This window comes from Anser anser (genome assembly GCF_964211835.1).
Source record: "Anser anser genome assembly, chromosome: 3".
NCBI classification, from domain to species: domain Eukaryota; kingdom Metazoa; phylum Chordata; class Aves; order Anseriformes; family Anatidae; genus Anser; species Anser anser.
In genome coordinates, this window is record NC_139722.1 from 87,603,354 (window position 1) to 87,626,932 (window position 23,579).

The following is a 23,579-nucleotide window of genomic DNA, read 5'->3' on the forward strand; positions in this document are numbered from 1 at the left end:
TTTAGGATGAAGTCCAGCCAGTTGCTGGAAAAACAGATCACTGTAACATCAGAAGAGGCACACTACTAGGATACATAATTAAACAAATACTAAAACAATATTTTCTGAACTTCCAATAAGTACTACTTTTACCTAAAATTACTACAATTATTTAAAAAATACCTCTTCTACTTACCTTGAGATCTCGATGAATTAACCCTTTGGAATGAATATAGTTCACTCCTTCCAGTATTTGTAAAAATTTTTTTTGTGCCCTCTCATGATACCCCCAGTTTTGTCTATTATTTTCAATCCAATCTTCCAGTGTTCCTTGTTCACAGAATTCTATTTGGATGAAAAGGCAAGGGCGTTTTGTTTGTGACCTCTGCCTGCAAAAGAAAGTTATACTCTGTATTAAAACTGGCAAGATACAGTTCCTCCCAAGCCACTGCATCAATGATTCTCAAGTCCCTCTTCTCTAAACAAACAAACAAACAATATATCTATATATATAGATATATATTTGTAAAATTATTATTCTTTTTGGAGTTACTCAAAAGAAAGTCTGCAAGTTTCTTGATTTTAAAGACCTTACACTGCTAGGTACTAGATCTAAATAAATAACACTCCAAACCAAACAATCCCTGTTCTGTTGCTACATACCCCTGAAAGATTCCTAACATTTTGTTTACCTCCTTGTTCACACTGAACATTTTCTGATTGCCTAAATTCTTTTCATATATAAAGGCATGTCCTGTTGAGCAAGAAATAGCATAGTACTTGGGTCCCATCTTGCCCTCTAGGAATTACTGCAAAACCCTGGCAGGTATTCTCTATAGCACTCAATAGCATTAGCCTTCCTCCCCTATCCTAAAATGATCACATTCTTTTAACCTTTGTCCCTTAAAGAAGGAAGTGTGGTGACATCTTTTATGTGCACAGGAAGTGTTCAAGGCCAGGCTGGACAGGGCTCTGAGCAACCTGATCTAGTGAAAGATGTCCCTGCCCATGGCAGGGGGGTTGGACTAGATGATCTTTAAGGTTTCCTTCCAACCCAAGCCATTCTAAGATTGATTACATGATAACTCTGTGAATCAGAGAATCATTCCGAAAGACAGAAATCTAAATGAAATACATTCACTGAGTTCCTTCATCATCAGCCCACAGAATAGACTAAGGCTGGACATGGGGAGGGAAAAGACAATATGAAGAGGAAGAAGCACCGCTTCCTTTTTTGATTTGCACTGTGTGATCTCAGTGCCTTAGAGTAAAGCATTCTGAGGCACTGAAAGAACGAGCACCAAGTGGCTCGGGACTCTCTACAGCCTTGAGGTCAGGCCACTAGGTGGCATTCCACTCTGGGACTTCAGCCTCGCGGTCTTCTTTCTGTCTAATAACCAGTAGCTGTTCAATATTAAATGTGTAAGTGATATTGAGACTCCAAGCTACTAATGGTTGGATTTTCACGAGACTTTTTTTTTGCCTGTTTAATTCAGCTTTTTTTTGAACACTCTTAACAGATATTGTGCCAATCATAATTTTGAATCCATTAATATTTTATGGCTCTAGGTAAGTTAGGTAACCTACCTGAAAAGTGAGAATTTATAGCTATGAAAAAGGGTTACCATAAAACCTTTGAAAATTTAATAACTTAACTTCTCAGTAAAATTCTCACCACTGTCTTGCCAGAACTCTTAGTGCTGGAAGACTACCTCCAACAAAAGAACATTTCATTCTGCATTTCTACTTTCAACAGCTCTGTGTTCACAACAAAAACTCTATCAGACACCATAGTTTAAATGTTAATTTAGAGAAACAATTAAATCTATGAGAGTTATTGGATAACCAATTCCTTAAAAAAAAAAAAAAAAAGAAAGAAAAAAAAGAGGGGTTTCCAATCAGGAATCTGGACCATTTTTAATTTATGTTAATCCTAGCCCCATATTTTGAGTTCTGCACCCTTACACTATTCTATAGATACAGCAAGTTCTGCATAATAACAGACAGAAGAAAGATAAAATTACTAAATGTTTAATATTCACCAAGAAGGTATTTAATTATAAACCACCTGCTGCTCAAGAGTACTGTGTTTTTTCTCCTAACAATAATTATGTAACTACACATAAGCATTTGTATTTGTGTAATGGTGTATAAACAGTGATCAGCTTTTCTTTTAACAACACAAAATTCACTATGGAAAACACATTTGCGAGTGCAAACTACTGTTTTGTAGTTACCTTGAGTCTGGATAAGTCACATAGTCAAGCCCTTCCCAGCTACAATAATACCGCACTATGTTTTCATGTTGAAGTCCTGCAAGTCCTTGTACTTCACGCTTTTCTTTCCTGTTTGGAGAAGAAAAAAAATCTCAAACAAAACAAATATTTCAAAACAAATGATATTTCCCTACAAAAATTAAATATTGAGTTAAATAAAAGACTATTTAAGTAGCAGTATACAGACAGTTTTGCATTGATTCTGAAAAATAATGGAATGTTCTTAGAAGGTAAAAAAATCTATTTTTTTTTTTTAAATCAAAACTCCGCTGAACAATGCTGAAAAAGGTTTGTTTACATATACAAAAGTGTTTATGAAGAACTATTGCTGTAATTGGCCTACACTTCTTGTTAAATCGCACAGTGAAGACTAGCACTTTTTGCTAAAAAACATTTTATGGATTCTTCAAATACTGTAATAAAAATGAAAATAATACACATCTGTGAAGAATACAAGAATTTGAAGGGCAGTTACACAATGTAAAGGACAACTATTTCCAAATTTAAGTTATGATTTCATAGAGAACAATTTTATTTTTTCTGAATAGATTACATAAAAGAAATGCAAGTTTTTCAGCTGCTGATTAAGTACTCTACCAGTACTCTTAAATACTCTAGTTGAAAAAAATTACTTAAAAAAATTAAGATCTTTATTCTGTGTGGAGATTATTATAAAGGACAAGTAACGTGACAACATGGGTCACTCTTCACATTATATATTTATATTATTTATATATAAATTATATGTGAAGTATTTTCCAATTACAAACCACAAAATGTATTACTTTCATTTTTCTCCATCTTCCCTAATTATTGTCAGTATATATTACGGATATGTAAATTTTCAGACAAGGTAACCTGTCAAAAGTAACATTGCCGCTTTCAATGTTTTTATTAATCAGCAAATTTTCTTCAAACACATTCTACAATACTAACAACCAGAAATCATAAAAATTCTGTACAAGTGTACTTAGGGAAAGTAGAACATAATAAATCTACTTTCTTACAGCTGTATGCCAAGTTATTTGAGTAATTGCAAAAATAAAGAGTTGCATGCAGTTTTCAGCTTTACACCGAAATAAAGAAAGACAGTTAATATACCAGAAAATACCAGAAATAAATACCAGAAAGACAGTTAATAATGAAAATTCCTTAAATGCTCCAAGGATTATTAAAAAAGACAATCATGGAATCATAGGATGTCCAAATTGGAAGGGACCCATGAGGACCACTGAGTCCAACTGCTGGTTCCCCAAAGGGCCATCAAAAACAAACAAACAAACAAAAAACTATGAAAAACTTGATTAAGGATGTCTTAAAAAAAAAGTCAATATACAGTACTTACTTTTTAAGCTCAACTCGCTTGACTGCATAGGTTATCTCGTCAGTCTTTGCTGTTGCTTTGAAAACATTCCCAAAACCACCTTGACCAATAGGCTCTATATTTTTATAGTCTTTAAGAAACCTTAAAAATAAAAATGATACATATCCAACTGGAGTGTACTTAGCATTAAATAAATATATAGAAATGATCCCAACAGGCTTAATAATATCTGCTGAAATATCATTCTACAGGGATCACTCAATACATACACAGGTCTAAATCATAATCTTGAAAATTAAAAAACAAACAAACAAACAAACACACACACACAAGGGAAAGCAGCCCTATAACACATCGTTGCAGCTCTCACCTGAAACGTAAAAAAACGAGTTCCAAATCCTACTTCTGGTAAATATTTCAAAATTTATACAGAATGGGAAATGTAGTACTTCCTCTGAGTGCCTATACCTATGGATGAGAAACTCACCCAGATTCTGAATTCAAGTCTTGTTCTGTACCAGCCAAAATAAACTTGAAGGAAATCACTCCTACATATTAATTTTGAGCATAGAAAAGGGTCATTTTCACAAACATTTCACGAACCACAATCTCAAAACATGTTTGTTGTCTGCCTTTTTATTTTAAGTATTTGTAAAACAAAGTTCCGCTGCAGTTCCTTTTTTTTTTTTTCATATAGCAACATAATAAGAACAAATCTTCTTTATTTGTATAGGGCCTGACTGTGATGCAGTTATCTTTCTTCATTGCCACTCATATGGTGCTGTGGTTTTGATTTGTGATGAAAACACTGCTGATAACACTAATTTTAGCTGTTGCTGAACAGTGCTTGCACAGCATACAGGCCTTCTCTGTTTCTCACCCTGCCCTGCCACAAATGAATTGACTAGGGGTGTGCAAGAGATTAGGGAAGGGACACAACCAGGCAGATGACCCAAACTAACCAAAGAGATCTTCCATACTCAGTAATAAAGCTGAGAGGAGGGTTTGAGGTAGGTATTACAGCAACATTCTCTCACATTCTGTTATAAATAAACAATTAAATCTAGACCACTACATACTGTACTTGCTATACAGGTCTTATTAAAAAAATCCTTCTTACCTTTCATCCGCAGTGTATTCATTTTCCTCACTGGTATTTGGCAAGCTTTTGTTTGAATCGGACATCTTTTTTTCTTCTTTGTTATTTGCGTTATTGAAATTAGCTGCCAATTTTCTTTAACAGGGATAAAAGCAAAATTTATAAGAAGCTGTTTTTCTAATACATGACAAGAAAAAAGAAATGTACCACACAATGGTGACATTTCTTTGCTAGATATAAAAAACAGCCAAGTGGTATGTAGTGTAGTTTATGGAAGATAGTGATCTAGAACTAAATACATACCTCGTGGATTTCATGGCAGAATTTTGTCCAATTCTCTACATGAAAAAGAGAAACAATGGCAACTAAGATATCCTGAATATTTTCACTATAATTAGTTTAAAATGCACTTGAAAATATATATAGCATCTGTCTATAAATGTGTTCATACCTTATATAAAAAGTAGGACTCATATATAAACAACACAGGACTCAAATGCATAGTAAGTTTACAGATGATAGTAAATTAGGAGGAGCTGCTGACTCCCTCGAGGGTAGAGAGGCCTTGTAGGGATATCTTGACAAATTACAGGGCAGGGCAATCACCAACCACATGAAATTTAACAAGAGCAAGTGCTGGATTCTGCACCTGGGTAGGAGTAGTCTTGGATATACGTGCAGACTGGGGGACGAGGGGCTGGACAGCAGCCCCCAGAAAGAGATCTGGGGGTTTTAGTCAATGGCAAAATGAATATGAGTGAACAGTGTGCCCTGGCAGCTGAAAGGACCAACTGTTTGCTGAGGCGCATCGGGCATGGCACTGCTAACTGGTTGAGGGAAGGGATTGTCCCGCTCTGCTCTGCACTGGTGCTGCCCCACCTCAAGTAGTGTGTGCAGTTTTGGGCACCACAATGTAAGAAGGACATAAAACTATTAGAGAGTGTCCAAAGGAGGGCAACAAAGACGGTGAAGGGTCTAGATGGCAAGACATACGAGGAGCAGCTGAGGTCCCTTGGTTTGTTTGGTCTAAAGAGACTGAGGGGAGGCCTCATGGCAGCCTGCAGCTTCTTCACACGGGGAGCGGAGGGGCAGGTGCTGAGCTCTGCTCTCTGGGGACAGCGACAGGACGCAGGGGAATGGCGTGGAGCTGGGACAGAGGAGGGTCAGGCTGGGTGTTAGGGGGTGGTCGGGCACTGGGACAGGCTCCCCAGGGCAGTGGTCACAGCACCGAGCCTAATGGAGTTCAAGAAGCGTTTGGACAACGCTCTCAGACACATGGTTTGATTTTTAGATGGTCCTGTGTGGAGCCAGTAGTTGGACTCAATCCTTTTGAGTCCCTTCCAACTCAGGTTATTCCATGGAAGAAATAAGACTGATGCCATATCTTAAATTATTCACACAATTTATGTATGACATCATTTTTCCCACAAAAAAAAAATGAGCTTAGTTTGATCACCCTTCTCACTAGTACAAGCCCATGTAATCCATGATACATAAACTGGGTCCACAGTAAATAAGTAAATGATAATGGATAATAGTAAGAAGGTACTTAATATTCCTAGAAAAAATGCTCAAACATTTTCTAGTAATTAGCAGTAAAGGAGGAAACTGATGCTTCACTCTGGCAAGAAGCTTGCTCTATTCAGGGTCTAAAATATGAGAAAGACCATCTTTTTACTTTACCTGCAAAGGTGAAGCCTTTTCAGATGGCAACAAGTCTCTCATTTTTTCTACCAAGTCTGTATTTGAGTCTTTAAAGTGAATACCCCTATTATGGAAAAACAATACTCTCATTTTAGGTGAAGGTAATCATAAACTAATAAAATGCTTCCTAGAATTTAAAAAAAAGAAACACAGAAGTCATACAAGTTTTTAAAAGCAAGACCTGAGTAAGCATTAACCACCATGACTAATTTAAACTACAAAACTTTATGTAGGAGAGCTAATAAAAAAGTAACATTTTGTAATGTATTTCTCTATTTCTGTAAAATCTAAAATATATGATATCCTTTATTTTAAAAGTTTAAATACAGAAGTTTATTTCAATACAGTGCAGCCACTTCTAGTATTGTATGTATCAGCTTGCTTTACAATGCCATGAAGAATATAAAAGAAGTGAAAGCAGCACTACCACCATACACTGCTAGGCATGAAAGGCTTGACCTAAGGTTCCCAAATTACAAATGAAACATTATGCATGTTCATTTTCTTTTGTTAAGCAAATTTTCCCTTTGTTGGAAATGAAGATTTATGGAGAATGAAAAAGGAAAAAAAAAAAAAAAGAAATCAGAATGTGGAGCATAGAAAAGTACTAAAACTGAGTTACACCGAATTTTACAAGAGTGTCACAATAGGAGAATGAGTGTTAGAAATGTCATGAAATAATACAACTGACTGGTGTAGCTTTGTTCCTTTTATGTTGCAATAAAAATGCCTCTGATAGAACTATTCAATAAAGAAACTAGGGCAAATATTATTTAGAATGAGATATAAAATTAGTAAATACACTTTATCACTATCACATTATCAATGAACTCTACTTACCCAGACTGAACTGACTCTCCAGTGGAATTAGGTTCACTAACTGAAGAACTGGTGATAGATTTTTCACTTTCTGTCTGAAAAAAAAAAAAAAGAAGGAGAACGGGTAGCAAAATCACATAACAAATCCTTGGAGAAAAAAAAAAAAAAAGCCCATCTAAGATGGGGGAAGGAAGATTACAAGGTCCTAAGCGGAAGCTGATAGCAGCACGGAACATTCAAAGCACTGCATAAGAAAGGCATCTGCCCAACTTCCACCTAGCCTAGTGAAAAACCAGGCCCTCTCACAGTGAGCATGATTATACAGACACATTTGGAGAAGTAGAGTCTAGGACCTATTAAAAATTAAGAAAAGAGTAACAATTATTAAAAGCAAACATTTCCATTGTTTACTGTGCAGCAGTTGTCTGTGAAAAATGAGATGTATGTAAGCTTTGGTATACGTAATCAGCATAACTGAAAATCTAACTATGACTCTGTACAAAAAGACAGTTAAATGTTTTCAGTGTGAAAGCTGATAATGTAACATTAAAAGCAACACCTACAATTGTTACAGATCATAACCTGACAAAAAGTAAAACTCTAAGAGTTTATACTTCAATAATATATATAAAAATAATCAATTCAGAAATACACTGGGCCTTTCTACTTTTTGCTAATATGTAGATTTAGTTATATTTTGTTTCTTACACGGATACCACCAGGAATGAAGACACATAGCATGACAATTACAAGGACAACAAAACAGCCCACTCTGCATTTACAATAATTGCTAGAGAGGTTCTGCTTCAGGCAGTAGATGTCAGACTACAATGAAAATGTGAAGAGCCATGAGCTGACAGAATATTACAATATTAAAGGAGGATCCTAGAGCTTAAACAGACCACTCTAAATAGGTAGTTAACTTTAAAACAACAACAAGGCTTTTAAAATCCACGGTAAACTGTTAAATGACGGAAAAAATAAGTACATAAAGTCAAAAAGATTTTTCCTCCTCTGTGCTGCCTTCCCTTCACTTAAATTAGTTCGTATGTACTGCTCTGCGCACTTCAGAAATTGATTTTGGATTACTATTAGAATTTGGGTACTTTTGTGCATCTACGGAAATATGATGGCTGTCATGAAGACAACAGCTCTCCTCTCTAGAGGATGGTGTTAGCAACTGCTTCACTGGAATCATCCTTGGGACATCACAGAAGTCAAGCTCTTTTGATTCTAATTCCTGCTTTTGCCTGTCTCACACTTCCAAGATTATTAATCCAATAGAAGGCAGTAGGAGATTTGCGCTTACAGCCAGTCACTTGGCAATACTTCAGAGAGCAAAATATCTCCTTCTCTGGAGATATTCAAGGCCCGCCTGGACGCCCACCTGGGCAGCCTGCTCTAAGGAATCTGCTTTGGCAGGGGGGTTGGACCCGATGATCTTTCAAGGTCCCTTCCAACCCCTGTAATTCTGTGATTCTGTGATATTAGAGCAGGCAGGAATCAAAAATGTTTAATATACACACACCCTTGAATAGCAATGTATCAGACCATGTTCTGAAATAAACAATTAGAGATATCAGCTGTGAGATTATTTTTTTTTAAATTCAGCAATTGAACATAAAAGCACAACATAAATGTTACCAACAGAATCCTGTAACCCAACCAACTTAAGAAGGATTTTTTTCATCGTAAGTGGAAGCTATGTTATATGCTTTGAAACAAAATAAATAAGTCCATTTCAAAGACTAAAGACAAAAGAATTTAATTTCTGTCTTAAGGCTAAATATAGCACATACTCTTAGAGATTCAAGCTCACGTAGCTTCTCATATGCTTCTTTTGCAGCGGCTTGTTTTGCAGCACCTACAGAGTTTCCAGTACCACGTCCATAAACGTGACCACTAATTGTGCAGCTACTATAAAACCTGTAAAATACAACAGAGAATAAACTCTCCTTACATCCTGTCTGACAAGTCTCAATTTAATGATTTAAAGCACTACAGTCAGTTGACATTACAGAATGAAAAGCTGAAATATACATCTTCAGGGGAGTATTTTCAATATGTCTAATATAATTAATAATGGTAGATAACTAATTTTATGTGTCTTCAGATAATATATATATATTTCGAAGTGAGTATTTAACACTTTTTTTTTTTAAGGTTGAACTCCTCAAAACATCGTATCATAGGTACAGATGATCTCAAATTATCTGAATTTTAAGTTTCATAAGGACTGATTTTGCAGGGGAACAGAGTTTTCCAGCATACTGTCCAGACAGTTAAAACATGCACGTATTCTTTATCAGCCTTCAGCTGTCATTAGCTGGAATATTTGTACAATTCACTGACTGCTATGCATACAGAAGGAGACACAGGCAGGCTCTCCTTGGCGCTTGGTTCTTAGGGGTCTTTGAAATACATGCTGAGAAGTCCACAAAGATGCCAGAGCAACCAGAATAAGTGACAGTTTACCAACACTGACTTTTATCATCATGCCATGTCTTCTCCCAGCTGAACAGACTGAGTCCTGTTAGCCTCTCCTCTTACATCTTATTGTCCAACCCTCTAACCACCTTAATGGCCCCCCGCTAGATTCTCTCTAGATTACCTCCAAATTTTTACTATATTTCTAAAGATTCATTTAACACCGTTCAGAATAGAACAGACCAGAACAGTTCAGTTGGAAGGGACCTTCAAAGAGCATCACATCCAACTGCCTGACCACTTCAGGGCTAGCCAAAAGTTAAAGCACGTTATTGAGGGAATTATCCAAATGCCTGTTGAACACTGACAGGCATGGCGCATCAACCACATCACAAGGAAGCCTGTTGCAGTGTTTGACCGTCTTCGTAGTAAAGAAATGTTTCCTAAAACCCCGTCTTCACCGGCTGGCTACACTGTGTCTAATGTATCCCAAAGTGGGGTTTGCCCTCTTGGCTGCCAGGGCACGCTGCTGGCTCACACTGAGCCTGTTGCGACCAGCAACCCCACATCCCTTTCTGCTGAGCTGCTCTCTGGCCACTTGTCTCCCAGTCTGTACCAGTGTCCAGCATTTTCCTTTGCCTTTTCATGCCTTGCTAATCGCCCAGTGCTCCAACCTGTCTAGATCCCTTTGCAAGGCCTCTCGTCCCTCCAGGGAGTCAGCAGCACCTCCCAGCTTAGTACCATCCACAAACTGGCTGAGGATGCACCCCACTCCTGCATCCAGACCATGGAAATGTTGAACACAACTGGACCTAGGACTGAGCCCTGGGCAACACTGCTGGTGACTGGCTGCAAGCCAGATGCTGCCCCATTCACTACAACCCTTTGAGCTCTACCACCAAACCAGCTCATCACTCAGGGTAGAGTGAACCTGGTCATCTCACGGTTGGACGATTAGGCCAAAAGATGCTGTGAGGGACAGCATCAAAGGCCTCACTGAAATCCAGACAGATTATGTCCACTGTCTTCCCTTCATCCACCAAGAGGGTGACCTTATCACAGAAGGAGATCAAATTACTAAGGTAGGACTTTCCCTTGATGAACCCATATTGACTAGGTGAGATAATAGCTTTGGTCTTTAAATACCTTTCAGTATCCCCCAGGATAATTTTCTCCATAACTTTTCCAGGGACTGATGTTAGACTAACAGGTCTGCAGCTTCCTGGGTCTTCTCTCGTGCCCTTTCTGTAGATGGGTGTAACGTTGGCTAGCTTCCACGCAGCAGGGACCTGCCTGGACTCCCATGAACTTCGGTAAATTGTTGAGAAGGGTCCGGCTACGACATCTGCTAATTCCTTCAGTACTCTGGGCTGAATCACATCTGGCCTCATGGACTTATGAATGTTGAGCTCATACAACTGTTCTCTTACAATTTCAGTGACCACAGGTGGAACATCACTACTCCTCAGTCATGGTCCTCCAACTCTGATGTCTGGGCAGCCCAAGATTTGTTGTTACTGTGCAATACCGAGGTGGAAAAAGGCATTAAATCATTAAATACATCTGCCTTTTCCTCAGCTTTACTTGTTCGGTGATCACCTGCATCAACTCTCAGTACAATGTTTTCCTTTGACCTCCTCTTGCTGTTGACACATTTGAAAAAAGCTTTTTTGTTATCTGAAGCCACAGTGGCCAGTGTCAACTCAAGCTGAGCTTTGGCTTTTCTTGTTTTCTCTCTGCAGATGCAAACTTCAGCTCTATACTCTCCCTGTGAACCCAGACCTTGCTTCCAGATGTCATATTTTTCTGTTTCTTGCCCTAGTTCCAGGAGGATTTCTCTGTTCAGCCAAGCTGGTCTTCTGCCCTGCTTGCTTGACTTGCAACACAATGGGATTGCCTGCTCCTGGGCTTTTAAAAGGTGGTTCCTGAAGAACGACTAGCTCACATGGACCCCTAAGCCCTCTAGGGCAGATTCCCAGGGGACATTGCTAACTAGCTCCCCTCCCCAAGAAGCGTAAAGTTTGGTCTCTCAAAGTCCAGGGTGGCAATTCTACTGATCTTTTTTCTCCTTACACCAAACATTTTGAACTCAACCAATTCATGATCATTGCAGCCAAGACAGCCACCTACCATCACCTCTCCCACAAGGCCTTCCCTATTCTCAAACAACACATCCACGAGGGCTCCCTCAGCACTTGTGACTGGAAGTTATCTGCAACATGCTTTAGGGATTTCCTAGACTTGTCACAGCAGTATGATATTCTTGGTTTATGACTAGGAAGTTGAAATCTCCCAGAAGGATGAGGGCAACCGATCCCAAGATTTCTCCTAACTGCCTAAAGAAAAGCTCATCAGTGCCATCGTCCTGGGCGGGTAGTTGATAGCAGACACCCAGGACATCATCCGCTTTGCTATCTATCCCCTTAATCCTCACCCAGAGGCTCTCTGCCATGACGTCCCTAACAGCAAAGGCTGTACAGTCTGATCTCTCTTTTACGTACAGCACAACGCCTCCACCTCACCTGTCTTGCCTGTCCCTCCTGAAGAGCCCATAGCCCTCCATCCCAGCACTCCAGTCATAGGACTCATCCCACCAAGCCTCACTAATCCCAGTGATTTCATAGCTCTGGGAAGGGACCAAAGCTCCCAGTTCATCCCATTTGTTCCTCCTGCTGCATGCACTGGTATACAAGCATTTCAGATGTGCTCCTGAACCCGCAGCACTCCCCGGAGTGGCACAGATGTTCCCATTAGCCTTGCCACCCTCAGACGGTGACGTGCCATCCCTTGGGTTAATCTCAGTGTTCCAAACGGTAACCCGCACAGATCCTAGTTTTTAACTAACGGTAGTGTTAACAAATGCAAAGTACTAAAAGCAAATAAGAACACTAAGTATATCTTACGTGGGCTCATGGGCATCTCCAGCACGGTTTGTGTTGTAATTAACTACTTGCAATGTCTTCTGTGAGTACTCATTTAGTCGGCTGACATAGTCAACTGCAAGTCGCACATCCACAGCTGGTCCACATGGTGAGGTCACTGGAGACATCATTTGCTCTGGAGCTTGCATATTTGAAAGACCATTTTGCTGTAAAACAGAAAAGGTAACTTAAAAAACTTAAGCTTAATTAAATTAGCATAAGATAAACAGTGCATGAAAACGAATATAGCTGCAAGGTTTGTTAGCATTTCAAAATATTTATAAGAAATTCAGAGAACAGCCACCAATTATTACATTCTGGATTTCCAAACAAACATAAACCCAGTTTTCAAAGTATTGCACCTGTGTGTTTAACAACCTATCACCAATGTCCCCACTTCCTTTAACAAAAGGCAGTGAATGAACAGTGAAATGTTTCATAAAAAAAGTACTGTTTTCTGAATTTTCTCACCACCTCAGAGCCAAGTAAATGGATGGCAGCAGAAAGCTGCTGATGCTGCCATTAGCAAGGGCTGTAAATGCTCCTGTGCACGTACAAGAGGAGAAAGTAGGGCTTGTGTGAGGTGTCTCCTGATTAGGCAGCATTTGTAATATATTAGCATTTGTGTTAAAATAAAGACGGTGACATGGTAAAATAATGCAAACAGGTAAGGGAAGATTTCACTCAAAAGGTGCTAAGAAGCATTCAGAGCCAAAAAGTAAATTAGAGAATGGTTACCAAAAAACACCTGGCAGAAACAAGGAACAAAATTCAAACCTAAAAAAAATCGAGGCAGTTTAGAATCAACTATGCCATAAAGAATATAATGACCGAGAAACAAAGACTAAACAGATCAAACGGAAGTAAGATATTTTATGAGTAAAGTGGCAACAGACACACTGAATAATAGCCTGCAAATGTTCTGAAGACATTCTGAAGGCTCAACAGCCATCACATGCCAATGCAGCTTAACAGAGGCAAACAAATTTCCTCATCCTTCTATAACACAACAGGAGAAAATACTCTTGATAATACCCAGTAGTAGAATAATAAGGCAAATAGTTCAGTGGTAAAAAGCTGAAAAACACTGAATAAAACAGGACAAAGACAATGTAACTAAGTAATTAGAATCTCTTCCAAATTAAACATTGCTATTTTATTTGCTACTTTTAGAGAATCATCTTTAACCTTTACTAGCAAAAGAAATACACACGTCATACAGTTTACTCACCTCTTGTTCAATCATTTCCCATGTGTTTTTTGCTGCTACTGCTCTTGCTTCCTTCTTAGATTTAGCAGTGCCCATGCCATATTCTACATTGTTTATTTTAACCATCACCTTGAACCTGCAACAAAGGAGACTTTTCTGTAACATTGTTAGATTTTGTCTCATAAACACTTAAACACCTTTTCAGATTCAACTTTATTTTTATTATGTGCAAAGCACTATAAACTACCTGTGGAGGTATTTGAGCATTCGCATGTTTTTATTACATCTTACTCTAGGTTATCACAAATCTGTAGTATAAATACTTGTAAAAATTTTACCTCCCTAATCACAACTGCATATTCTTTATTTGCTCTAACAGTGTTTCTAAATGTTTAACTCCTTTTATAAGCAAAATTACTAAAGAATGCATAAGGTCAGCATTGTTACAAGGCAAGGTTGTGAAGCCCTACCACCATAACGTATCTCAGAGCTGCAAAACCATATGAAGGGAAAAGATCAGCTAATCTTGATTTCATGCATCCAGAAATGATATTACATTCACCTTTGATACAGTGCTACCTACACTGCTTAGTGCAAAAAATGCATTTGGTGCTTCACGAGACCCAGGTTTAAAGGCAGTCCCTTTTGGCCACTTTGGGTCTCAAAAAAAGAACAGAGGCACATCAGAGATGCAACATGGGATTGTGCAGTCACTTCAACTCCAGCATAATTCCCTGCTGCCATTTCCCCCAAAAGACCAACCAGTCCCGCCCTTCTAACACTCAGCCACTGATCCTCTCCACCTCTGGCACACAACTATTTATGCACTGCTTCTGAAGCAGCAGCGCAGTGAGTCAGACCAGGAAAAGTCAGCTCAAGAGTGACTGTACTCAATCAGGTTGGGCTGGCAAATTTTTTTTTTCCACAGAAGCTTGCACGGTGCTGTGTTCTGGATTTGTGATGGAAACAGAATTGATAGCATTTTGGCTATTGCTGAGCAGTGCTTGCAAAAAAGGCAAAGCCTTTTCTGTTTCTCACTCTGCCCTACCAGCGAGGAGACTGGGGCGCACAAGAAGTTGGGAGGGGACACAGCCAGGACAGCTGACCCCACCTAACCAAAGGAGTACCCCATCCCATCCCATGTGGCTCAGCAATAAAAGCTGGGGGAAAGTAGGAGGAAGCAGGGCATTTGGGATTATGACATCTGCCCTCTCAAGTAACCATTAAGCATGATGAAGCCCTGCTTTCCTGGAAATGGCTAAACGTCTGCCTCCTGATGGGAAACAGTGACAGAATTTTGCTTTGCTTGCACACACAGCTTTGCCTCACTAAATTTTCCGTATCTCAAGTTTTTCTCACTTTTGTCCTTCTGATTCCCTCTGTTATACAGCAGGATGAGTGAGTGAGCGGCTGGCTGGGGGTTTAGCTGCCAGCTGAGGTCAGACCACCACAACACAGTGAGTTAATAGCACATGGTTGTTTTCAGCCAGATTGTATCGCATCCAGAAATAAATGAATACATGAAATGTTTAGGTGGAAAACAGACTGTGATGCAAAACATTGCCTGCAATTTTGCATACACAAGCCTTAACAAGAGATTTTCAGGAGGTAAAGAGTAGGACAAGGCACACCAGTTTGCTGCATGCTTTACATATAGAAAACAGCATACAAAAAAGAAAAAAGCATAAAAGAAATTATTTCTGAAAGAGCACCACAGGAGCACCCAAGGAGTATACAGCACTCATGATTGTGGCACAACACTGTGTACTTTGCTCCTCAGAACAGCCCAAGTCATCCAGGATTTTTCTAGATAACACTGTCACAGCACACGCCACGTACAGATACAAGACAGCTGGCTGAATTATATTTTTTGAACATAACAGAAGAATGGAAAAGTGCAAAAAATTGAATAAATGAGTAGATTTGAAATGTATGCAAATTCTATTAGTCCCATGCCATCCCTTTTTAAGCATGAACATGTAGCTGCGTGAGCACTGTGATAAGGGTTACTTTCATGAGCTGCATGAAAAAAAATTGATCAAAATTGGAGACCCAGATAATACTTAATAATTTACTCTGGGATTATGGTCAGGTCTAAAAAGAAAACAGCACAGAGAGTGCTTTCTGGCAACATGGAGACAGTAACTTAAAGAAACATACTGGTTTGAGCAACCTGGTCTAGTGGAGGGTATTCCTGCCCATGGCAGGGGCATTGGAATTAGATGATCTTTAAGGTCGCTTCCAACCCAAACCATTCTATGATTATTAACATGATACTTGTCTTCATGCAAACTAGCAAAGAAACAGAAGGAAACATCACAGATGGTGGGTATCTATGATCTCTGGTAAGAAAAAAACAGCAAACCACCATATTTGTGTTAAAAAAACAACACACATTTGATCACTTGTAACTGTCTCTAAAAATAAAAGCAAAACAGTTTACGGGAAAGAACCCTGGTACCCAAACAATTAATATATGCACAAACTTTCTGTTTAGAAATTAACAATGTAAATCACAAATAATTTCTGTACTTTGTAAAACTAAATAAAAAAATAAAGCACTTAAATTAGCATGCCATAAACTACTTGCTGCAATCCACCCACCTCCTGAAGTATTATTCTATGACAAATGCATAGCATAAATACGATGCAGTTACCAGTTACATATGCATTGCTATTGCTCTCAATGAACAGCCATTAACTCTGAAAAGAGCTTTCTCCTTAAACCCTGTGCATCACATGACATCCTCTGTACCCACCCACCCCTCTGTGTTTTCAAACAGCTCTCTACCACACATACAATTTCAACCAATCAACTTCTATGACTACAGCCTTTGCCCAATTTCTGTCAAGAATCCTGATGGTTACTGACATGCATAGTGAACTTACTCAGGATCATGAGATGGGCCTGTCCTGTCCACGGTGACATATTCAAGCTGTAATTTATTCTTTTGACAGTAACTGTTGATCTTGCCCATACACTCTCGTTCCATCTTGACACAGTATCTGAGTATGAAGGCCCTGTAAATATTGAAGGACATGTCTAAGCCTCCACGCATTAGTACAGCGATAACCTCAATTCTGTCAGACCACTACTGTGATATAGAATATAAAATGTTGCCAATAGGATAAAGTTCGTAGAAAACAATTTCTAGGTTCTAATTCAAGTGGTTGATTTGCTACTGTTTTGAAGACTTACTGGAATAACAGGTTTAGAAAGCAGAGCAGTGAATACAATGATTATGAAAGATTTCTTAACAGATTTCTTGGCAAGAAAAGGTTGAGTCATTCACTGAATCCCGAGAAAAATCAGTAACCATTTCTCCAGACAGAACTAAAACCGATTCCTTCAGAGTGGAACCGAGAGACATTTTAACATATGCTTTCAAAACGTGAGGCCCGTCAAGCTCAGTGATACATACAACAGATAAATCCATGGCAATGACAATAGCTAAAATAGGCAGCGAGAGAACGACGAGCAGAGAAAAAAAAAATTACAGAAGGACAGTAAAGAATAAGCCAAGAAGCACATCATTTAAACGGGGACTAAAAATAAACAAATAAATAAATATAAACACCACACAACCCGTGCCCCGCGGCGCTGCCCACGACCCCCCCCGGGCCGGGCCCCTGCAGGCCGCAGCCCCCCGGGCCCGGCCGCCATTACCCGGGCTCCGACCCGCTCGGCACCGCTGCGCAGCCCGGAGTGCGGCCCGCTTGGCCCGGCCCGGCCCGCTTTGCACCGCCCAGTTTCTTTTCCGCCAGCATCGCCGGCCCCCAGCTGGAAATGAAAGCGAAAGCGCAGCGACACGCCGCCCGAGCTTTTCCCAAATACAGATGGGTTTTGGTAGCCCTTCTCCCTCTCTGACTAGCCCGGCGACACGTTCATGTCCCCTGCCAAGCACGCCCATGCCGGTAACAGCTCCAACCATTCTTGGTGTTCACAGCAGCACCCCCCTCTCCTTCAGTGCTGCAGTGGTCTTGAGCAACTTGCCAAGGAAACGAATTCCAAACTGTAGTTAGGCCCCATAACAAAGTGCATTCCCTTTTATTCATTTCAAATTCTCAGCTCCGTTGCTATCCTTTTGGTTAGATATTATTTTACTGTGTCGTATTATTTTATTGCATCCCATTTTACTGTAAGCTCTCTATGTAAATTTTTCCTCCACCCTTAACCACCTTTATTACCCTCCCCTACCCTTTTGCACCCAAGGGAGTTTTTTAATGAGTTGACCAGTAAGTACAAATCATTCCAAATGAAGCCTTACCGCTAATTAAGAAAAAAAAAATCAGCATACCTTTTTACATGTTGCTTCATCACATTCCTCCTGTGTTGACAAGTGTTGATTTAACAAAGGTGGTCTTCCACCTTCTAGAGACGATGCCAAACTGCACATACTGAACTTAGAAAAGATTTAAAAAAAAAAAGTCACTTAAGTATTTTTCCTTCCAGCATGGATTGTATCTAACAGTGCTGAATGTTATGTCAGTCCACTCAGCCTGCTCTGATCTCACAGTCCTGTTTTGCTTTCAGTCAACAAATAACTTTCTTCAATGTAAGAGCTATTTCTCATGCCTCATAGTTAAACTCTTCTTTAAACCTAAAATATGCTATGGATATCAAAGAACACTAAGGCACTTCACAGTAAGTCTCTCACTACAATTAAAATAATAATAATAATAATATATTCCTGAAAAGTAAAGAAGGGAAAAGAAAGAAAGAAATCTGCAAGATCAGATTGTAGACCTATATCTATATCCCACCTCCAGCGAGGTCTCCTCCCAGTAGAAACCAGACACTTGTGGAGTGGAGAAAGAAGTTTCAGGTCTCATCCTCAGAACGAGGAAATGGCTTGGGCATCCACCTGCATCTCGGAAGCATACTCTTCTCTTCCAGAGCACAGACATGACCAAAAGTGAACACATTCAGCTAGCAGTGGGGATGCAGAGAAAAACATAAGAGAATTCAAAACATTAAATTTCAAAGTAAAATCATCTTGCACATAAAAAGAAAAACAATTGATGATATTAGTCATAAGCAGCAACAGTTCTAAACTGAAAGAGGGGAGATTTAGATTATATATTAGGAAAAAATCTTTCACTCTGAGGGTGGTGAGGCACTGGCACAGGTTGCCCAGAGAAGCTGTGGCTGCCCCATCCCTGGAGGTGCTCAAGGCCAGGCTGGATGGGGCTTTGGGCAACCTGGTCTGGTGGAAGGTGTCCCTGCCCATGGCAGGGGGGTGGAACCAGGTGATGTTTAAGGGCCCTTCCAACCCAAACCAGCCTATGAGGAACTAATAAGGTGTGTCTGAAAGTAAAAGATTGCACACAGATAATGCATGCTGAAATAGATATTTCTGATAGAAGAAGCTCTAATGAGTGGTTTTATTGCCTTATTTGCTAATCACAGTGTTCATACAAAATACAGCAGTGTTCATACAAATAGTGTTCATACAAATACAGCAAGGCAAACAGCTGTCTGAAGTTAAACAACCTGCCTGTGAGTTCTGCAAGTAAGCATGCAAGGACATTGTACAATTCCAGCATTTTCTGGCAGTCCTACTTTGATCGTGAGTTTTCCACACACAGTGAATTGACAGGAAAAAAAAAATCATCCACGGTTTAAATGCTTCAATTCTATATCTGGAAACTTCTAGTAAAGAAATATATCTTATTGAATCTTTTAAGGCATATTAGTTTCCAGTGAAGACTTGAGCATACAACCTCTTTGACCAACTGTTAAACCATTTTGAAAGCACAAAGATTACTTTTATCTTTTCTGAGAAGGTACACATTTCCTGGGATCCTCAGCTCACTGACTGGAACAGAGGACTCCCTGAAACACAGTACATCTTCTTAAACACAAAGACTCCCAGAAATTCAGCTTGCTTTTCATCACTCTTCTTTGTAAACTCTGTAAACCTAATTTAGTAAGAGGTAAGTGAAATCAGCATGCCTAACACTGTTTTGTTTATCAAATGAAAGTAGTACATTTTTTTTACAAGTTATCTAATGGATAGAATTAAAGAAAAACATTAAATTCTGCCATAGTAAGGTGAATGTTTTGAACACCATTTGGAACCTTTTTCCATACCTCAAATGGGAATACACAAAGTGAATATGTTTCATCTTTTACAGTCTCTTATTCAAACATAACACTTACTGAGAATCACAACCCTTTGCTGTTCTTAAATGTTAAGACTCTCATCCTGCCAACACATGCATATTCTACTTCCAAGCACGTAAACCATCCCACTGGCTATGATATGCCAGTAAATGATCAGTGCCTGGAACCACTTACAGGCCTTGAAAATGGCTGTCCTGGTCACATGCCATTTAATTGTATTCTCTTTGTCCTCCAATTAGGCTGTGTCCAAACTCCCTCTAGTAAATGGCCTCAGCCCAATCTGGAAATTATTTGGGAAATAAAAATCACGCCAGGAGCCATTATAGCATTAATGCCAACCTTAGAGACAATCGCAATCTAGTGCCTGGGAAAGTTGTATGGTGTTGCTTAGTTTGCTAGCATAAATACAGCTATTGTGGCCAATATCATAAAGCTAACTTCACAAGATTAGTTTCACAACCAGAACACAATAATGACGAAAAACGGTGCATTTTTTTCAACAAGGGTGGAATTAAAAGGGCTGCTATGTTATGCAAAACCTCTTCCGCTCTTTGAAAATTAAAAACAAACAAACAAAGTCAAATTTCTGGAGACAAAAATGAATCCATATTCAATAAATACTAAATAATACACTAAAACATATGCTGAGGAGAACAGTTCTCTTCCAGAATAGAATTTCTGTGGTATATACTCTGATGCTATAGCACAGCATCAGAGGCACTTCACCGTTCTCTTTTCTGTGTTCTTCCAATAATTAAAAACTAATGACAGATAATACCGAATTCCAATAACATTTCCAGAGTAAGGACTTACTGAGTTTAAGAGTACCATCAAAATAGATGTCAGCTCCCATAGCTAATATAATTCCCTTCATAACTAACATTATAATGTTATATGTAATATAAAGTGAGATGATTTGACACTGTTTTGATAAGTATATAGCCTTTTGTCAAATATTCAAAATCACTTTCTATATATCTTGAAATGTGACTATTGTTATGGTCTCTACTTAATTAAAGAATCAAACACATCTTGTCTTCATGTTATGCTTGGTTAGAAAAGTTTTCTGGTTTGAATCCTGTTTAGCTACCCCTCAACTGATTCGTTATTGCACGTACTCACAAAATGATATGCCACTTAGCCATTTTTTAATTTGCAACTATCATTCAGCTTCTGAATCTGTTTTAAAAATCAAAAGACTAAAGAATATAAATTAATTGCCTTATATGATTACAAATCTCTGGCTGACCTTTCAACCTTTAATTTCAAGACAATATAAAATATTTATTTTGCCAAATTCAAGAGCTGAATCCGGTATGTAATTATCTTTTCTGTATCTATTTTGTGCTTAAATTTACCGTTTCAGCTTAATCCAATAAAGCATCTAGAAAAGACAAACTTTAATATTTGAATCAGCTTTTCCTTAGATAGATTTCTTCAAGGTACCTTCTTGGTTACCTCTAAAACAAAAGCGAATTCAGGAGGAGATTATACTAAGTCAGGTGGAAAATTAAAGCACAGTGTTTAAAACTTGGCAGTCATTTCGCTGACAGTGTCTACCCAGCTAAACTCAACAATATACAAATCTACCTGATTTCAGATTCCTGGAAAGCAAAGACCTCACAAGTAAGAGGTAGAATTTTATTGGGTAAAATGAGGTTACTGAATACTGCTTGGTTTCCAAGATATCATTTAATTATAGTAAAAAAAAAATGTTGCTAGAGGTTTATGTCATTTTTTATAGAAGGGGCTTTTTCATGACAACAGTTAAAAATCAGAAACTCTAAAACATCTTGGGGAGGAAAGTAAATCAATGTAGCCTGGGGCTCTGCAGCTGTTCAGGCTGTCTCTGATGAGGAAAAAAAAATGCTTAAAGAGAAGCTGCCTCAATATTTCAAATTCCTGAAAGAGACGTTACAGCTAGGTGCCTCTTCATTTATGACTGCAATGGTGCTGGGTTGTATTTGTAATTCTACTTTTGTTTTGTGCATTGCTGCAGTGATGAATAACCTGTTAATCTAACTCAGATTAAATACTCCTTTTGAACTTACTTAGAATTCTTAGTCTCACTCCTCTGCATAATGGAAAAAAAAAAAAAGTCTGACTTTTTCTGTTTCTAGTATTGTTTCAGAACAACCTAGTCTTTTTTTGTTCTGTGTTGACAGTAACAACTGTATTTTGAGTTAGTAAAACTATAGGCAGGCTTTTGGTATCCCATGAAGTTTGGAACAACTCCGATTTAGCCAGTCCTTGAACTCTGTGGCTCGATTCCCATCCTCTTCTGCATTGTCTATGAATACAGTCGCTAAAATCACTGCCAGATTAACTACACATTAGGTAAAACTTGCAAGAAATGCTATTCCCAGAAGTATCACTTATTCCCTCTTACAGATACTACTTGACTACAAGCATTAATTCAGTTACTGCTTTTTCTGTGTTGATTAGTACATTTACACTTTCCTATCCCCAGCATTCAGGGTAAATTAAAATGAATTGCACACCATCGTTTGACTTGCGGACAGTGGGGTGCAGTAATGTACCCACCGAGCTTTTCCCAAATACACACAAATATTTTTTAGTAGCCCTTCTCCCTCTCTGACTAGCCTGTCAACATGCTCATATCCCCTACAAAGCATGATGTGCCACCTCTTCTGACTTCCTGAACATCCTAGACTTTAAACATGTCATCTCTAAACACTCACCTTGGGTAAGAAACCCATTATAGGACAGCAATCATTCTCTAGGTTTTGCCTCTTAAATTTTATTAAAATTCCTTCTATTTCTTTAACTACAGGATCCTCAGCAATGCCTATTTCTTTTCAGAATCCATCTCTTTAAATATTGCTTTCTATAGTTCTAATTGCCAAGCTCTTTGGCATGCTCTTTTGTTTGGTCGGTCTGGGATTTTTGTTCGTTTGTTTTGGTTTTTGGCCTCATGTGTTGTGTGACCCAGCACCTTTCGCTTGACAAGCAGGTTGCTGACTAAGGTGCAGTTTTCCAAACTTCAAGTGACTTGAAGTGAACTTCCAGTTTCTCTGGTAAGATACGAAGTTTCCTCCAGCTTTGTGAGTTGTTAATGTCTAATTGATATCAGCAGTATTAGCAGAAAAACTTGCTGGCTGAAAAGATAAACTCTGTTTATCAAGACATTTATCAAAGAACAATAAGAGTATTACCTGACTGACCAAGCCTACTGTTAAACTTCACCCTGTGGTAAAGGACCTGTTCCGAAACAGCGGTCAGTGCACGCAACTGTAAAATTTGTTCTTTCGTGCCTTTTGGGATTCATTTGTTCTAGAAAATATTGAGCTTTGGAATTTCAAATACTCCAATATTATACCCCAAATACCAAAGTATTTATAATGAAATCACTGGCTTTGGCTTTATCTCGAATAAATTGTGAAGCTGTGGAAGGGACTGCGGCTGTCTTTGCCAGCAGGTGTCTCTGCAGAAGGACGCTGTCTCTCCAGAGAGATGCTGTGCTGCCAGCCGACCTGAGGGCATCTCTTGCCTGTTGCACCTCTTCCTCCTCCCTGCAGGTCGCTTTTCACAAACGCCAACATTTCTTAACAGGGGAAAAAACGCGACGCGGTGTTGGTGACTGCATTGAGGGACGGGGCGGGGCGGCCCCTCCGCGCCCCTCATGCGGCTCCGCCCTGCGCCGGCGAGGGGCGGGGAAGGGAGAGGAAGGGA

The 23,579-nt window shown here is 39.1% G+C and overlaps 2 protein-coding genes across 5 annotated transcripts in view; one reads left to right on the forward strand and one right to left on the reverse strand.

Moving 5' to 3' along the window:
• Positions 1–9,167, forward strand: part of GPATCH11 (G-patch domain containing 11) — a 21,202-nt gene extending 12,035 nt beyond the window's left edge. The window contains exon 9 of the mRNA XM_083831416.1: positions 9,048–9,167. The gene's annotated coding sequence lies outside the window, so the exon portion shown is untranslated. The remainder of the gene's footprint in view (positions 1–9,047) is intronic.
• EIF2AK2 (eukaryotic translation initiation factor 2 alpha kinase 2) overlaps positions 1–18,436 on the reverse strand; it is a 24,557-nt gene extending 6,121 nt beyond the window's left edge. The window contains exons 1-12 of one of the 4 annotated variants that reach the window (XM_083831395.1): positions 18,058–18,436; positions 16,649–16,780; positions 13,781–13,895; positions 12,532–12,716; positions 9,001–9,127; positions 7,223–7,296; positions 6,362–6,446; positions 4,982–5,016; positions 4,700–4,813; positions 3,601–3,720; positions 2,217–2,324; positions 176–368 (exon numbers count right to left, since the gene is read on the reverse strand). In XM_083831395.1, coding sequence (XP_083687521.1) covers positions 176–368; positions 2,217–2,324; positions 3,601–3,720; positions 4,700–4,813; positions 4,982–5,016; positions 6,362–6,446; positions 7,223–7,296; positions 9,001–9,127; positions 12,532–12,716; positions 13,781–13,895; positions 16,649–16,780; positions 18,058–18,077 — 1,308 coding nt within the window. In that variant the 5' untranslated portion in view covers positions 18,078–18,436. Of the gene's footprint in view, positions 1–175; positions 369–2,216; positions 2,325–3,600; positions 3,721–4,699; positions 4,814–4,981; positions 5,017–6,361; positions 6,447–7,222; positions 7,297–9,000; positions 9,128–12,531; positions 12,717–13,780; positions 13,896–16,363; positions 16,516–16,648; positions 16,781–17,345; positions 17,633–18,057 lie in introns of those variants that run through there. The other 3 variants (XM_083831394.1, XM_083831396.1, XM_083831397.1) reach the window with 3 other exon arrangements.
• Positions 18,437–23,579: the final 5,143 nt, after the last annotated feature.